This window comes from Eschrichtius robustus, chromosome 17 (genome assembly GCF_028021215.1).
Source record: "Eschrichtius robustus isolate mEscRob2 chromosome 17, mEscRob2.pri, whole genome shotgun sequence".
In the NCBI taxonomy this organism is placed as follows: Eukaryota; Metazoa; Chordata; class Mammalia; order Artiodactyla; family Eschrichtiidae; genus Eschrichtius; species Eschrichtius robustus.
Genome location: NC_090840.1, coordinates 1922031 through 1941690, shown reverse-complemented (window position 1 = coordinate 1941690; position 19660 = coordinate 1922031). Strand labels below are relative to the sequence as shown.

The 19660-nt window shown below is 34.4% G+C and overlaps 1 protein-coding gene across 1 annotated transcript in view; it reads right to left on the bottom strand.

Moving 5' to 3' along the window:
* Positions 1–375: 375 nt before the first annotated feature.
* The window catches only part of SNTG1 (syntrophin gamma 1), a 331005-nt gene continuing 311720 nt past the window's right edge, over positions 376–19660 (bottom strand). Inside the window, exons 17-18 of the mRNA XM_068525807.1 lie at positions 18233–18343; positions 376–534 (exon numbers count right to left, since the gene is read on the bottom strand). Coding sequence (XP_068381908.1) covers positions 376–534; positions 18233–18343 — 270 coding nt within the window. The remainder of the gene's footprint in view (positions 535–18232; positions 18344–19660) is intronic.

The window sequence follows — 19660 nt, the reverse complement described above, 5'->3', positions numbered from 1 at the left end:
TATTTGTCATACCAAATAATCTAAAATGCAGAAATGACCATTTAATGGGTATTTTTATTTATAGGTAGCTTACAATTTTTTATATTATTTACATACTCGAGTCATTCATTCTTTCGTCTTCTCTTCTGATGAAAGCAACATACTGGCACCGACCCACCGACAGAGAGCAAGCTATCCTGTTCATTCAGGATGATTCCCAGAGGCCTTCCAAACAGAAATGTTTCTGAAATCTGTATGACCTTCTTCTTTTCTGCTGAAATTTCAACTTGGCTTCACTGTTGACTTGATGATGTGATTGCTTCTCCAGTGTCTATAGCGACGAGTATGACTGTTCTGTTTATAAGTCAAGGTAAGAGGGATGCCAAGCTCAGGCTGTCAGGTCATGTACTTGGCTTTGCTCATCATGCCGGAGCTGGGAGTGGCAGAAGCAGTGGCCTGACTGCCTAAAAAGAGAGGGTCCAAACAAGCCACCTTGGCAGCAAAGAAAGAGTGAATGCAGTGAAGAACAGCAAATAGGTTCGAAAATTCCAGCTCCTGAAAGGGAAAGAGAGATGGGTCACATAAAATAAAAACCAGTTTCCTGAAAATAAAAACTACACAACTAGATAATAGCTAGAGCTTTTCTTTCAAGTGCAATAAACTTAACTAGAACCAATGATATCTAACTTATGGAAATTGTAGGCATTTTTGTTCAATATGTTACTTTCAAATGCATTGCCAATTTACTTCAAAATATGGTGGCCCGAGAGTCAGAAGAACTAAGCATTCTTATCACCCATGAGAGTCTTTTCAAAATTGATAAATACTGCATAGAAATATATTTGGCCAGATTAAAATTCTACTTTTGACATAGTGTAAGTAAAGAGAAACAGCAGGTTTGAAAGTATTTTTATCTCTTTACACACAATTCAAATGAAAACTTTGGACTGGAATAATTAAAAAGTATTCTTCACTACTATCTAGAATAAGTTGCTGTTTGTCATAGGACAATGAATATGAAATTCTGAGAGCAAAGGGATATGAATGTTTAAGGCACTAGAAGTCAAATTGTTCACTTCCAAAATATAATGAATGCATTCATTTTAAATTTAATTAATTCTGATTATCATACTTGGTTGTTAAAAAAAAGTTAGCCAGGGCCCACTAACTGTTTGGATTTTTGGAAATATATTTCCCATTTGGGTACTTAAGGAAATGTAGCACCAACCAGTAGCACCAAATGATATATATTGAAATGAAAATAGAAAGAGGTTACTTCAAACCACAAATGATATCAGATTAGCTGTAAAATCATGAGTTGGTGCTCAGGATAGGTTTTGAAAGCTGACGTCACAAGTATTTTTATGAAAACCCATCAATAGTCCCATAAAAATGACCTAATTGCAAAAGGATTGAGAGAAGAAAAATCAAAATATGTGCTTGATGAGGTCTATTTTATAAACTTGTCACAAAGAGGATAACGAGAGCGTAGTAAACCATATGGAATTGCTGATGAAACTGATGCTATATCAATACATATTAGTAATAAGGGATGCAGAATTGCAATTAATAGGCACATTGCTGATGGCGTTTTCAATTCATGGTATGTGGCAATGGAAAATAATATAAAGTATTCATTCACTTAGGACATATTGTAATATCTGTCATGTACCAAGGAACTATTTAAATAAAATAGTTCACTTCAGGAGTACTTTCTTAGATATGTAATAGGAGGACAATAATAGGCCACAATATAGATTCATAGTTCGGTACAATGTAGATGAAATAGCTATGCTGTCAAAGTGATTCCCTCCAAAACTTCAGAATATCTTAGTCAGTTTCCTATGGCAAATGTTAAAACAGCAAAGATCTGGTTTAAGTATCTTAAATTCCTAAAATGATTCCACCTCAAAATGATTTTACCCAGTCATTATGACTTCAGGAGCCGTATTTTTAGCAATCTGCTTCATGCCACCGCGATGTGTTATTGGTCACCTAGCAGGTTTCCTCTGGCCTTAATTCAACCCCAAAATTCACCCCTTCATTCTTTGTGCAGCCAGCTTATTTCATGTGCAGATTTTGAATATGTTCAGTGTCAACCCCTAAAAATCCACTAGCTGTAAAAAGGATGGGGAAGTTTTGGAAAGCATGAGATATGCTTGTATATTATTAAAAAACAAAACAATAAAAAACATACAATTTACTCTTGGTGAAGGGGAGAATGTTGAATGTTGCAACTAGGCAAAAATATAACAACTTTTTCTCAAAAATAATTTTGCCATACTTTATTAAATTGGAGATTATATCTTGGTTGTCAAAAAACAAATAGTCTAAATATATAGATATTTTGGGGATGATTAATATTTTCAGTGATTCATACCTTGTCAAGTATATGTCAATTATTTGATGCAGACTGGCACTTTAAAATTTTTATGCCTTTTTTTGGATGTGGGTAGGCAGGAAATGATAGGTAATTAGAAGATAAAACAAGAGGCAGAGATGCGTTCAAGTTTGGTCCTTGATTCCAGAGTCAACTCATATTCCCTCAGGCTCAGTAGTCACCTTTGGCCATCACATCCACTCCTAAGGCTTCGATTTGCATTTCTGTATACACTAGTAACACTCTTTCCCTCATTTCTAATGTGAATTCTGACCTACAGAATTTACCTATCTACTGAGCATCCACAGGTGACGTCCACCAAGCTATTTACCATCTCCTTGTAACAGAGCTCTTCTGAACCCCATGAATCTCACTAACATAATTCTTCTCAAAATTTAATCATTCATCCATTCAATGAGTATTTATTGAGTGGTTACTATCAATCTAGTCTTTTTCTTGGTGAAAAGATAAAGTAGTGAGCAGAACAGACAGAAAAAATGGTCTAATGGGAGTTACATTCTTGTGGCAGGAGACAACATATAAGGGCATAAACAAGTTAAATATAATATTTCTGAACATAATAATAAGTATACTCAAGAAAATAAAGCATGGAAGAGAGCAGAGTGTGGGAGGGCATGCAGGACAAGGACATCCATATTGTCCTGGAGGTGAAACCTAACGGGACAAAGGAGTAAACCGTCTGGATGTTTGTGAGAGAAACATTCCCGGCAGAAGTTAATTTCAAAGGCCCTGAGATAGAGACAGTCTAGGAGAGCTTGAGGAAAGCCAGGGACTTTCAGTGCTGGGATGGAGTGAATTATGGGGTAATTAATAGGAAATGAGGTCAAAGATATAACTCAGGCCAGAAACTGTAGTGCATACGAGCCCTTTATGAGCTTTACTCTGATTGACATGGACAACCACTGGAGATTTTTCAGCACAGAGTGACAAGAATTGGTATTGAGTATTAAAATGATAATTCTGGCCACACTGTTGATAATAAACTCTTTGGGAATAAGATCGAAAGAAGGGAAGTTGTAAAGTTCTCAGTTAAAAAATGTGTGGGATTGAAAGTAAAACTGAGTCAAGGATGATTCCAAGATCTTTGGTTGAGCATCTGAAAGGAGGATTTTCAAATCATATATCTGATAAGGGCTTCCTATCCAAAACGTATAAAGAATTCATATAACTCAACAGCAAAAAAAACAAACAATCTGATTAAAGAATGAGCAGAAGATATGAATAGACATTTTTGCAAAGAAGACACGTAGATGGCCAGCACGTACATGAAAAGATGATCAGCCTCAGTCATCATCAGAGAGATGAAAATCAAGCCCACAGCGAGGCAGCACCTCACACCTGTGACAACCGGAATCACCAACTCAGTTCGCTGTAGTCTTACAAAAATTGCTGCTAACTGTTTTCAACACATACCTCGGGATGGGTTTTCCCAATGAACAAGTTCTTAGTCACGTCAAGTAATGACAAGCACTGCAAATATGGGCTTTCCCAGGGAGCTTCCAGATAGATCCAATAATGACTGTTTTCATAATCAAATAGTTAATTTTTCAGGTCAAAATTCAGTTTATTTTTTTCCATTTTCAAATGCTTTCATGATTTTTGTAATTTTGCTTTTTTTTTTTATTATGAGACGATAACACCAGACCTGATTATTTTGAGTTACTTTACCTCCTTGGAAAATGCTTTCAAGTGTATCTTTATTCTTAAAATTCTGATTTTCAAAATGTTTTTACTTATATTAAATAAAAATACAATTACATTTCTTCTATAGATAAATGGTGACTTTTGGCAAAAAGGAAGAAAAATGCATCATACCATGGACATGTTCCCTTTAACAGCTACTTGTTTTGGAGGCGGTTAATATATTTGTTTTACCTAAAAAATGCCAGTTTAAGTTTTCTAGTTTACCAAGTTAGAGAATAATTTGGATTCTTAACACACATGGGTAAGTAAAAGTCAATATCCCTATGGAGAATATAAGAGGCTTGAAAAATAAATTATGTACAAGGAGAAAAAACCTTCTCAGTGAGAAATAAACATGATTCAGAACCCTCATGATTCCCAGGAGTTTAGGAGCTCTTTTAAAGGTAGAGGAATATCCTGTCCAGAGTTCTCCTTTATCACATATTACTTTTCCTAATCCAATCGTTTGAAATAAAATTTTAGATGAAATAAGTGGTATATAACTCAGACACACACAGACACACACACAGACATACAAACACAATTACTAATTTCCCCGATTTATTTCCAGCTGCTCCAGTTTCTTCTATACTATGAGGCACCACCAAACAGGATTGATGAAGGACCTGCATTACCAAGCAGCAGCCTGCCCTGTCCTCATTTTTCTTCCCCACAATCTAAACAGCTGGGGCTCTGGAGAGTTTGCAGTGAAAGCAGAAAGGTCTTCGCGATTTAGAAGACCTTTGGTTCCAGATGCCAAAAAGAGTCAGAAATTGTGAAAAGCAGGATAGGTAGGAAGCTGACCCTTCATCTTTTATGCAGAGGGAGAGCCTTCATCCTCAATACCTGCCCAGTTTTGTGAATATTAAACGTCCTAATTTATGAGACCTCAAATGCCAAATAGGAATTTGCTTAGATGACTGGTTATTTTCTTCCAAAAGGCAAATTTCAGCACATCATGAATTCTTCAGTGGGATATTTGACAGATGCTCACTGAGCATACAAAATGTTCCATTCACTGTGTTATATATTCAGTCTTTACCTTCAAACCAGGGAACATACTGTCCCAAGGGCAACCCTTTTAGGTCGACACTTATCCACAATTTATAATGAGAAAATGAAGATTTATAGATAATAGCTGGAAAGTAGCATTACTGGAACTCAATCCTCAATTTCTAATTTAAGTCTTACTAAACCTTATATTGTGCGAGAAGTTCTCTTATGGCAGCTTGAAGTCTCTGAGGCCATGGAGATTGGGGGCAGGAAAGGGTTTTGGGGAAGTAGTCTATTCAGAAATGTTTCCAAACTCTGCACGGTTCCACTAAATTAAAAGGCAATTTTCTTTTTCCTTCTCTTATTGTACAAAAAGTACTGCCTTGGCTGCCAGACCTCAAATCCAGTAATTTAGGATTAATATGCTGTACACACTAGTTTAGGAAATATTATAACAGTGTTTTCATGGGGGGAATGGTCATGAATTTCAATGAATAAAGCGACAACAATGCTTTTAGAAGGCAGCCTGTTTTGAAGTCAGGGGATTGTCTAGCCATATTATCAAATTACAATTTAAAAATAGATATACCTAAAGATAATAAATGTTAAAACTAGCAAACAAAAAATGTATTTTTTACCTGGAAAATTAAGTTATGGACAACTATGAGTATAAGGTAGTAATCCTTGATGTACTAGTACCTATACTAACAACATAAATTAAGCACTTTTTAAAAAGTACCCAATACAGTAAAATGAGCTTTTTAATAAATTGTCAAATAACTACAATATTACTCATGATTTCAATTGGGAACCATTCCCCTGTTCTACTAGGAAAGTTCTGGGAAGTTTAATGAGGCTTTGGAAAACAGATGGGGAATTTATTAAGCTTCCTGAGTAACGAAGTAAGAATTTATGAATTTCTACTTTCAGAGAAAAAAAATATAACAGGCTTTTGTATTATAACATTGTCCTTCTATAGCCATAAAACAACAAAAGCAACAACAAAAACAAAAAACAAAGTATGTTCCCCCAACTCCCGTCTTTTTTCAGTATTTCTGAGACTTTTCACAACCAAAAATTTAAACACTACTTAGAACTTTTAATCTTGTAATACATAAGGCAACTCAAACACTCATATTCCCCAAACAAACAATATCTCTTGTTAAATAAACTCTGGTTGTAATGTATTTGCCTTGTAGCCGGGAATGTATTAATGTACTATTAGAGCGTGTTTTATTTAAAGTTGTCTACTTATCACAAATAGCAAGATCTGAGTCCATTTGCTAAATCATTTTATCACTTTTAAAATCATTTTTAAAAGAAAAGAAACACTGCAACAGTGTCCGTATTTAAAACATTGGCTCAAGTTTTCTTTTGTAAAGCTTTATTATATTTTAGACATATAACACTATGTATTTAAGGTGCATGACTTGATGTTCTGATATATGTATACATTGCAAAAAGTGTACCACAGTCAGGCTAATTTACATACCATTACCTCTATAACTACTATAGTGTGTGTTGGGGGTGGTTTATCTACCATCTATCCTAGCTGCAAATTTCAAGTATTCAATATTGTTACTTACAATCGTCACATTATATGTTATCTCTCTATTAATCTTATCTAACTGAAGCTTTGTTCCCTTGGACGAACATCACTCCATTTCCCTCCCCCTCCCCCTGAGCCCCTGGCAACCACCATTCTACTCTCTGCTTCTGAACGTGACTATTTCAGATGCTACACGTAAGTGAGATCACGCAGTATTTCTCTTTCTGTGTCTTGCTTATTTTGCTTAGCATAATATACTCCAGCTCCACCCATGTCACAAATAACAAGATGTCCTCTTTCTGTAAGGTTGAATAATATTCCATTTTATGTGTATGCATATACCTCTATCCCTATGTATCTGTGTATCTATCTATCTATCCATCTATCTGATCTATTTTCTTTATCCATTCATCTATTAAAGGACATTTAGGGTTTTTGCCATGTCTTGACTATTGTGAATAGTGCTGTAATGAACATGGGGGTGCAGATATATTTTCAAGATACAGATTTCATTTTATTTGGAAATATACCCAGAAGTAGAATTGCTGGATAATGTGGCAATCCTATTTAATTATTTTGAGGAATATTCATACTGTTTTCCATAAGAGTTGTACCAATTTACATTCCCGCTAGCAGTACACAAGGGTTCCCTTCTTCACATCCTTGCCAACATTGTTATCCTTTGTCCTTTTGATAATAGTCGCCCTAATTGGTGTAAGGTGATATCTCATTGTGGTTTTGATTTGCATTTCCCTGAGAACTAGAAACATTGAGCAACTTCTCGTATATTTGTTAGTTATTTAAGTTTCTTTTTTTTTGAGAAGTGTCTCTTAGACCATTTGCTCATTTTTACCTGAGTTATTTGTAATTTTGGTATTGAGATGTATGAGTTCCTTATATATTTTGGAAATTAACTCATTATTGGATATATGGCTTGCAAATAATAATATTTCCCATTCTGTAGAGTGCCTTTTTATTTTTATTTTTTAAAAATTATTTTCTTTGCTGTGCAAAGCTTTTTAATTTAATATAGTACCACTTGCCCACTTTGGCTTTTGTTGCCTGTTCTTTTGGAGTCATATCCAAAATATTATTGGCAAGACCAGTGTCAAGAAGTTTTTTCCCTATGTTTTCTCCTAGGAGTTTTATGGTATCAGGTATTATATTTAAGTCTTTAATCCATTTTAAGTTGATTTTTAGGTATGGTGTGAGATAGTGGTCCAATTTCCTTCTTTTGCATGTAGCTGTCCAGTTTTTCCAGCATCATTTTTTTACAGAGACTGTCCTCTCATTGTGTGTTCTTGGAACCTTTGTCAATGACCAGTTGACCATAAATTTGTGGATTTATTTCTGGAATCTCTATTCTGTTCCATTGGTCTTTATGTCTATCTTTATACCTGTACCATACTGTTTTGATTACTACAGCTTGGTAATACAATTTGAAGTTAAGAAGTGTGATGCCTCCAGCTTTGTTCTTCTTGCTCAAGATTGCCTTAGCTATTGCAAGGGTCTTTTGCAATTCCATATGAATTTAGGATATTTTCTACTTCTGGAAAAATTATCATTATGATTGATAGGTATTTCACTGAATCTATAGATCACCTTGGGCAATGTGGATATTTTAGCAATATTAATTCTTCCATTTCATGAACATGGGCTGTCTTTCCATTTATTTGTGCCTTTTAAAATTTCCTTCCTCAACGTTTTATAAACTTCATTGTACAAGTCTTTCACCTTTTAAAATTAATTCCTAAGTATTCTTTTTTTGTTGCTACTGTGCATGGGATCGTTTTCTTAATTTCCCTTTCAGATAGTTCCTTGTTAGTGCATAGTGATGCCACTGACTTTTATTTGTCAATTTTGTGTCCTATGACTTTGTAAAATTTGTTTATTATTATTATTATTAGTTATAACAATTTTGATGGTGTCTTTAGGTTTTTTGAATATATATATATGATAATGTCATCTGCAAACAGAAATAATTTTACTTCTTTCTTTCCAATTTGGATGCCTTTTATTTCCTTTTCTTGCCTAACTGCTCTGGCTAGCACTTTCAATACTATGTTGAATAGTAGTGACATGAGTGGGCATCCTTGCCTTGTTCCAGATCTTAGGAGAAACAGTTTCAGTTTTTCCCTATTGATTATGATGTTAGTTGTGGGTTTTTCATATATAGCCCTATTGTGTTGAGGGATGTTTCTTCTGTACCTATTTTGTTGAGACTTCTTATCATGAAAGGGTGTTGAATTTTAACAAATGCTTTTCTGAATTTATTGAAATGTTTTTTTTAATCTTTTATTCTGTTAATGTGGTGTATCACATTCACTGATTTTTGTATGTTGAACCATACTTATATCCCGGGCATAAATTCCAGTTGGATATGTTACATAATTCTTTTAATATGCTTTCAAATTTGACTTGTTAGTATTTCACCAAGGATTTTTGTATCAGTGTTCATCAGGGATACTGGCCTATAGTTTTCTTTTCTAATGTTGTCCTTGTCTGGATTTGGAATCAGGGTGACGCTGGCTTCATAACTTCATTTTAGGAGTGTTTTATATATTTTAGAAGGGTTTAAGAAAGTTTGGTATTAACTCTTATTTGAATGTTTTTTAGAGTTGACCTATGCAGCCTTTCGGTCCTGGGCTTTTCTTTTTGGAAAGTTTTGTTTACTATTTGTAATCTTTGTTTGTTATTATTCTGTTCAGACTTTCGATTTCTTCTTGATTCAGTATTTAGTTTTTATGTCTCTAGGAATTTATCAGTTTCTTCCTGGTTATCCAGTTTGTTGGTGTATCCTTTTTTATTTCTGTGTTATCCATTGTAATGTCTCCTCTTTCATTTCTGAATTTATTTATTTGAGTATATCTCTGTTTTCTTTATCTAAGAGTTTTTCAATTTTATTTTTCTTTTCAAAAAATACAATTCTTAGATTTACTGAAAGTGGGATATTGAAGTCTCCTACTATTGTTGCGTTTCTGTCAATTTTTCCCTTCATAGCTGTCAGTATTTTTATATATTTAAGGTGCTCTGATGTTGGATGCATATATATTAACAATTGTTATAACTTCTTGTTGAATTGACCCTTTTTTTCATTATATAAATGCCCTTCTCTATCTTTGGAAACTTTTTGTTTTAAAGACTATTTTGTCGTATGCAAGTATAGCATTTGAGATGAGGTCATATCTTGGACTGTAAGAAAAAGAAACAAAAAAGTGAAATCATACGGAGTATGTTCTCTGACTAACTGTATCAGACTAGTAATCAATTCTACAAATCTAACAAAACATCCCCAGATACTCAGGACATAGACATCACACTTCTAAAAAAGAAAATCCACCTGTCAAAGAGGAAGCCTTGAGGGAAATTAAAAACACACTGAGTTGAACGAAAACAGAAATACAATATATCAAAATGCGTGGAATGCAGTGAATGCAGTTCTAATGAAGGAAATTATAGAATTAATAAATGTCTATGTTAGAAACAAGGAAGTTTCAAGTTAACAATTTCAAAAGCCCACCGTGTGAAATCAGAAAAAGAAGAGCACTGTAAATCCAAAGCAACCAACAAGAAGTAAATAAGAAAGATAAGAGCAGAATTCATTAACCTGATCACAGAGCTCAATACGGAAAATAAATGAGAAGGTAATCCTGGTTCTTTGAATAGTCTCTAACAAGCCTGACAGAAAAAGAGAGAGAAGGCATCAATTACTAGTATCAGGAATGACTCAGGGGTGTCATTACAGAATCTGCAGACTTCAAAGAGACAATAAGGAAATACCATGGAAAAGTCTACACACACAAATTTGACAACTTAGATGAAATTAATGAAGACCTTGGAAAGTAAAAATTACCACAAAGCATCTGATAAGAACAGATAATTTGAATAGTTATTTACTAAGTAAGTTAAATTCATAATTTTTAAAAATCCCCAAAATGAAATCTCCTGGCCCAGATGGTTCCACTAGAGAGCTCTACTAAACCTTTAAGAAAGAATCAACAATCTGTATATCTTCTTTGGAGAAATGTCTATTTAGGTCTTCTGCCCATTTTTGGATTGGGTTGTTTGTTTTTTTGATATTGAGCTGCATGAGCTGCTTGTAAATTTTGGAGACTAATCCTTTGTCAGTTGCTTCGTTTGCAAATATTTTCTCCCATTCTGGGGGTTGTCTTTTGGTCCTGTTTATGGTTTCCTTTGCTGTGCAAAAGCTTTTAAGTTTCATTAGGTCCCATTTGTTTATTTTTGGTTTTATTTCCATTTCTCTAGGAGGTGGGTCATAAAGGATCTTGCTGTGATTTATGTCATAGAGTGTTCTGCCTATGTTTTCCTCTAAGAGTTTGATAGTGTCTGGCCTTACATTTAGGTCTTTAATCCATTTTGAGTTAGACATTTCTCCAAAGAAGATATACAGATTGCCAACAAACACATGAAAGAATGCTCAACATCATTAATCATTAGAGAAATGCAAATCAAAACTACAATGAGATATCATCTCACACCAGTCAGAATGGCCATCATCAAAAAATCTAGAAACAATAAATGCTGGAGAGGGTGTGGAGAAAAGGGAACACTCTTGCACTGTTGGTGGGAATAAATTGATACAGCCCCTATGGAGAACAGTATGGAGGTTCCTTAAGAAACTAAAAATAGAACTACCGTACAACCCAGCAATCCCACTACTGGGCATATCCCCTGAGAAAACCAGAATTCAAAAAGAGTCATGGACCACAATGTTCATTGCAGCGCTATTTACAATAGCCAGGACGTGGAAGCAACCAAAGTGTCCATCAACAGATGAATGGATAAAGAAGATGTGGCACATATATACAATGGAATATTACTCAGCCATAAAAAGAAACAAAATTGAGTTATTTGTAGTGAGGTGGATGGACCTAGAGTCTGTCATGCAGAGTGAAGTAAGTCAGAAAGAGAAAAAGAAATACTGTATGCCAACACATATATATGGAATCTAAGGAAAAAAATAAAAAAGGTCATGAAGAACCTAGGGGCAAGATGGGAATAAAGACACAGACCTACTAGAGAATGGACTTGAGGATATGGGGAGGGGGGAGGGTAAGCTGGGACAAAGTGAGAGAGTGGCATGGACATATATACACTACCAAACGTAAAATAGATAGCTAGTGGGAAGCAGCTGCATAGCACAGGGAGATCAGCTCAGCGCTTTGTGACCACCTAGAGGGGTGGGGTAGGGAGGGTGGGAGGGAGGGAGATGCAGGAGGGAAGAGATATGGGAACATATATATATGTATAACTGATTCACTTTGTTATAAAGCAGAAACTAACACACCATTGTAAAGCAATTATACTCCAATAAAGATGTTAAAAAAAAAAGAATCAACAAAAATAGTACACAATATCTTCCAGAAAGTAAAAGAGGAGGAACATTTTCAACTCATTTTATAAAGACAGTTTGTCCCAATACCAAAACCAGGCAAAGACAGTACCAAGCAAAGCAAAATAAAATAAGCAAAAAACAACAACAAATAAACCTACAGACCAAATCTCTCATAGATGTAAAAGCAAAAATACTTAGAATTTTGACAAATAAAATTCAGCAATATATATAAAAATTCCACATCATTATGTAGGGTTTATTCCTGAAATGTAAGACAGGGTCAGTATTTGAAAATCAATGAACATAAACCACTACATTAACAAGCTAAGCAAGAAAACTGACATTGTCATATTAACTGATACCCATTCATAGTAAGAACTTTCAGAAAAATGGAGATAGAGGGGACCTAACTCAACCTGAGAAAAAAATTTCTATTAGACCGCTAAATTTAACATCATACTTAATGGTGAAAAGCTAAATGACTTTCCCCTAAAATAAGGGACAAATGAAGAATGTCTGCACTCACCACTGGTATTCAATATGGTATTTAAATTTGTAGGCAACAAAATAGGCAAGAAAAAGATTGTACTGTGATACAGATCTGAAAAAAGGAACATATCTATCCTGATTTGCACATGTCTTAATAATCTGTGTAAATAAATGCAAAGAATTTTAAAAATCAAAAATAGAAACAAAAGACCTAGAACTAAGTGCATATATATATATATATATATATATATATATATATATATATATACACACGTGTGTGTGTGTGTGTGTGTGTACGCGTATATATATATATATATATATATATATATATATATATATATATATATATATATATATATACACACACACACACAGGATTCAGGATGCAATGTAAATATATAAACATTAATTATATTGCTACATAGTAGCATTAATATTTGAAAAATAAAAATTTCAAAATATCGTTTACATTGCCTCAAAAAAAGAAGAAATGATTTACCTAAATGCCAATCTAACAAAACATGCATAGGATTTATATGATGAAAACTGCACAATACTGAAGAAATGAATCAAAAGGTCAAAAAATAGAAAAATATTCTGTTTTCATTGCTTTAGGTAATCAACATAGTAAAGATGTCAATTCTCCTGAAATTGATATATAGGTTATGCCATCCCTACCGAAGGGGCAGTGACATTATTCATAGATATAGAGTAGGTAATTGTAAAACGTCTGTGGAAATACAAAGCAACTAGAACAGCTAACACATTCTGAAAAATAACAGTAAAGTGGACAGAATCATCCATTTCAAGGATTACTATATAGTTACTGTATCCAAGAATGTATAATACTGGCAAAGAGATAGATGCAAGAAACAGCACCACAGAGGTAGGACCAGTAATTTTCGATGAAGCTGCTAAAATAATTCAATAGAAGAAGAATGGTCTTTACAACAAATGATACTGTTGTAACTGGATAACCACAGGCAAAACAGAGAAGGTCAGCTAAACCCCACAACTTACAGAAAAAAAATGAACTCAGATGTGTCATATATTTAACTGTAAATGGCAAGCTTATAAGACGTTTTGAAAATAGCATAGGAGAAAACCTTTGGCACCTGTGACGTGCTGAAGAATTTTTGACATGACCCCAAAATTATAATTTTTAAGAGAAAGAGCTGATAAATTGGGTTTGTAAAAATTTTTTAATTTCTCTGCAAGATACTCTGTTAAAAAGATGAAAGATAACTTACAAAATGGAAGAAAATATTTGCAAACAACACATCTAACAAATCCTCATATACAAAATATGTAATAACTCATAAAACTCTAAGTAAAACAAATCACAAAATACAATTCGAAAACAGGCAAAAAACGGGAAAAGACATTTCACCAAAGGGAACATATATAGAGAGAAAATAGTCATGTAAAATGTTATTCATCATTGCTAGCCATTAGGGAAATGCAAATTAAGACTATGATGAGAACTGCTAAAATAAAAAGTAGTGACCATTCCAAATGCTGGTGAGGATGTAGAGAGATTGGGTTTCTCATACATTGCTGGTGGGAATGTAAAATGTCACCACTACTTTGAAAAGCAATTTGGCGTTTTCCTTAAAACTAAATAAACATTTTCCACATGACTGAGCAACTGCCCTCCTGGGCATTTATCCCAGAGAAATGAAATGTCACGTCTACTTAGAAGCGTGTACTCTATTATTCATAGCAGCAATAACTAAACACTGCAGTCAAATGTCCCTCAACAGATAAATGGTTAAACAAAACGACGTCCACATTCCATATTCCATATCATGGAATACTACTCAGCAATAAAAAGGAACAAACGATCTATATGCATACATAGGGCATTATGCTCAATGAAAAAAGCCAATCTCAGAATTTCACATAGTGTACATTTAATCTATACAATATTCTCAAAATGACAAAATTATAGAAATGAAAAACAGATTAGTGGTTTCTAGGAACTAGGAATGGTGGGAGTGAGGGGTGTGTATAAAGGGCAGCATGAGGAAGATGGTTGTGTATTTGATTGTGGATATGGGTGCACAAATTTACACATGCTATAACTGACGAGAAATATACACATATTGCGTCAATGTTAAAATTCCTGCTTTTTATATTATACTATAGTTACATAAGGTTTACCCACTGGGGGAAACTGGACGAAGGGTACACGGAACATCTAGTTTTATAACTCCCTGTGAGTTGGAGAGCTCACAAACATTTTTACGTCCATATGGCTTTAGGTTTGTTTCTGATGCCTTGGTAACTGTGTTTACCTTTCCCAGAAGACATTTTTCTAACATGTTTTAAAATAAATATTTCTACAGCATTTTATTTATGTTGAAGGAAAGTATAAATAAAACCAAGATTTTAAAAAATGAACGAAAGGAAATAATAGTTAATCAGAATAAACGATTCAGCACACTGCTACACAAAGTAAATTCCAAATACTTCTCCCTATCTTCCAACATCCATCCATTCAGATTATGACTACCTAATTTTGTTTGCCTAAATGCAAAAGAGATTGGGGAGAGTGACTCAATAATGTACCAGGACATATTAAATGAAGTGAAACACAGACAGTTATTACTTGCCTGATCCCAGGCAAGCATCAGGTTAAGCCTTAGGATTATGTGTTGTAAGACACACTCCTTGTGCTTACAAGTTCTTGATCTAGTGAAGAAGGCACGCTAGTGAACAAGGACCACACAGAGTGGACATCAATGTTACAACATACATAAATTAAGAGGAGTTTTATTATATAATATACAGGAGAAGCTCCTGTCCCCGACTTGGAGACGGGGACACAGGCCAAATTTCCCACATTAAAATTTTAAAAATTAATAGAAATGAACAAAACACAGAAACTGTCCAAAGCATGTGAAAAATGACACAAATTTGGGTTATGGTTATAAACTTGAATTTCTTAAATGTGGGAAGGACAAACAGTCTATATATGTTAAGTGATCACCTTTACTAACTTCTCTCCTAATAATAATACTGCTATTTTTTTTAATACTTCCTTTGTTGTTATGCTACATTCTTTAAAGATGAAATCATTCATCAGTGATTTATCAAGTGTCTTCCATATGCCAGGTACCAGGGGTATTTATTCCTTACACTTTCCCTGCAAGGTAGCAGTCATAATTTGGTGATGAATTGCCCCTGGGAATACAGCCAGGAAATGGTAAAGATGAGATTTTTTTTTTTACTCAAGGGTTACCTGATCCTAATTTTCTTTCCACTGTATCATGTTGCCTACTCTCTCATTAAAAAAAAAAAGTGCTGCCCTAAACAGAGAAAACGTTGAATTCTCAAATGACATCAATTTCAACCATAAGCCATGCTTACGATAGATGGTCCCATGAGTCCTGTGATGTGATACATGCTGGCATTCCCCTTGCTTTCCTACTGTGATGGTCCTTTTGACTACTGCTCACAAATTGCAGTTATAAAGGTTATAGCATAGCTAGCACTTGTACTAGTTTTAATCTAATATAATTTCTATGATATTTGCAGAGGTGATACACACCAGTACAGCTAAACAATTCTATACAGCTGGCCACTGTTCTGACTGGCGAGTGTCACTTGTTAAACAGTCTCCATATTTAATTTGGTGCTTTCAGTGTTACCCACGGAGGTGTTACTCTCTCTCATTTTATAGAAGGAGATGGTGACTTTAAAGAAGTTTGGCAACTCACCAATGGTCAGATTCTCCCACTGGTTTTAAGACTGCTCTTTTCACTATTTAAAAATCACTGCCGCTCTTTTCACTATTTAAAAATCACTGCCTTGATATATGTATACATGTAGCTGATTCACTTTGTTATACAGCAGAAACTAACACACCATTGTAAAGCAACTATACTCCAATAAAGATGTTAAAAAAAAAATCACTGCCTCTAAATTCAAGAAAAGCATTCAATAAATATCTTCTGAAACGATTTCTTATTAAATGAGTTTATGAAATATTGCTTAAAACATTATAAACAGAAAAAGTAGTATTTAGAAGCTGGCAGACAACTAATGACTAGAAAAGTTAAGGAAGTACAATTAGGTGCATGTATAATATGCACCACGTTAAACTGAAGCCTAAATACTACAGTTAGTAGTCATTTCGCTACATTTATCTTTTATGCTTCATGTTGTCAACTAAGGATTTGTTAGCACACTGAAAATATCAGAAGAGAAGGAACTTACCAAATCAAACTTATCAACTAGTGGTTGACACTCCACGTTCGCCACAGGAGTACAGAACTGACAACATTAACACCGTTCACCCGTATTAGGATGTGTCCTGGGTGTGAAAGACTAGGAAATCCACCAAAAGCTAAAGCTACATACTTTGGGACAATAGTAATGCATTGTTTATAGTAACACTAAGAACCAGTTTAAAGAGCCGTGTAAGTGACACGGAGTAACGATCCACGCATGGCAGCCGGAGGGGAAAGCAGAGGTGCCGTAGCCCCATAGAAGGGTCTGCGCTTCGGGACGGGCTGTGATGGGGTGTAGGTGTGAGAATTAGGAGACAAGCAAATGGACGGAGCGGGTGAAGTTACCCAGGCCTCTGTCCACACTGATGTGAGACAAATACAAGGCAAGACCACTTGGAACAGGGAAGCTTTAAAGAAACGCAGGAGGACAGAGAGTCAGCAGAAAGGAGCTGCTTGCACAGCCCCCCTTAAACAGCCTGCAGCCCAGGAGGAGTCAGAGACAAACAGAAGGCAGGGGTGGGTAATCGTAGAGAGATTCAGATCAAGAGCTGAGGGGACTAAGGAGAAATATCCAGACAAAAGCATGAGCAGATGTATAAGGCCAGAAAGGCATCGTCTTGTTAAAGGGAGAATGAGGGCCTCTGGTCTGGACACAGAGCAGGGCCGCAAGAGACGCGGATGGGAGAGTCAGGTGCGCTCGGTCCTCGAAAGGCTCTGAATGTCAGGCCAAGACTCTCCCTGGATTCAATACAGATAGGAATGTAAGAGAATTATGGTGATTTTAATCCAGAGTTGAAAATTTATGTCTCAGTTTTCATTTCCGTAGAATTGATTTTTCACTTTGCTATTTGTTATTTATTCTTTCTTCCCCACTGAAATAAAATATTTATAACTCATTCTAACCCAAAGACTGTTGTTGTGAATTTCACAGAAGGGTAAAGGAAATCACTCAGAGTTTGAATATTTACAAATATACATTCATAAGCATAAAAGTAGTGAAACTTTCTGATGAGTTAAAACAACATAGTTAATAAATTTCAGAATACTGAAAATTTGCATGGAGCAAAGCAAAAAAATCATTCATTTATTCATTTTATTTAACATAGAATAATATGGGGAAAACATAAATTGATTAAAAAAATATTTTTCTTTAGGGATTTGTGTTCATATCTGAAGAGGGAATAAATAATGATAAACTAGAGTCAGAATATTTTAAATTATTATTTAGAATGTGAATGAAAACATCAAGACGGGGACTGTTTTAGTTCCCAGAATATTATTTTAGTGTGACACAAATACAGTTCGTAGGGAATTAAAACTAAGAAATGTAACTTGTTGTGTGTAATTTATTTTAAGGTATGCGTTTCAGTGAAAATGTGCCATTAAAATCTTTAAGTGAATTTATTCTTTTGGCCATGCAGTACATTCCAAGGTAAAAACAGAGAACGTGTGTTTTCGCACATTTGGGTTTCCTAAATTTTCTCCCTTTTCTTTCTTAATGGCATTAATGTAGCTAGAGGTGGTTTTTGTAATGAGTTTCAGTTTACCTTTGCTTCAATCTGTTTAGTATCTGGATTCTGAAACAAAAATTTGATTTTGCTCTTGCCGTCATCTGAAGAACCTTTAAGCTGAGAAAACTTATACCTCCAAAGTACTGCCTAAAGGGGAAAAAAAAACATAGGCAAGTCAATGCAACTCATATCTATATTCAAACCAAGAAATTGTTCTTTTAACTGGTAAAAGGTAATCATATTTAGTTAGTCCTATATCCCAGTATTAAAAAGTAAATGAAAATATACTTATCAAAGGCTTAGTATTCAATATATCCTTTAATTTCCTGAAATAACTTTGGTTCCCATGAAATAGTCATTTTAAACAAATATATGAATAAATCAATTTGTGTATCTGGTTTTACATTATCATGAAATAGAAACAAACTCACTTAAAGCATAAGTCCATGCCAGTGAATCAGCAAAAACACCTATTCTCCATTTCTTTGTTTTTCATCCATAGAAGTGATAAGGTGATTTTCAACTGATAATGCTATAGAACTTTCTCTTGAAGCGCAAACTAATAACCCATGTCTTTGTCAAGATGAAAGGTCAGCGTGAGTAACTGATCACGATGGAAGCTTCCATGGTGCCCTCATGAGACAAACCAGCACGAGCATCTCATGGGACCAGCCCCGTCCATCCGCGGGGCCTCGGTCTAGAAGATCATGAGGCTAAAAGCCATCTTCCAATGTGGCAGCAGGTTTAGACAGTATGAAATCTACATGCTAATTTACAAAGTTTACACTTTTAAAAGTATAATAAAATAGCAAAATCATAAAGTCCTTAAAAATAAGGATGAGGAAATTCTCAGTAATATATCATAATGAGGCATAATGAATTTATACAGAATACTGCTCATTTTTCATTTATTTATTCACCAAACATTTATGCTCTTATATTAAGCATTTTATTATATATTAAGATAAAAAAGACACCGTCAGTTTTCTGAAGATATTAGTCTCTGTATAAGTAGATGTCTTTGCTTTTATTCTTACTATGAGGCTACACAATCTATACAGAAGCAATATCCAGTCATTACAAATCTTCTTAAATGTTTGCCTTAAGTCTATTACTATAAAGCATCTTTAAACAATAAAATTATCTGGGGCAATTAACTTTATGGAAGAAAAATAGAAGAGTTATATCCTTTATCTCACAACTTCCTCTAAATAAAATCCTTTGTTTTAAAAAGTGAAATAATTTAAACAATCCAGGAGAACTACACGGTAGTAGGTAAGTCAGTATTTAGTAACTTTTGAAAAGAGGGAGTTCTAGATTTAGGACTCATAAGAAATTATATATTCATATGTACAATTAGGGTTAGGGTGAAAGAAAAACAACAAACAGTGGCAATATAGCGGGAAATACGGTAAAGTATAAGGAAAATCCTAACAACCTAATAAATGAAAAGACAATACTACA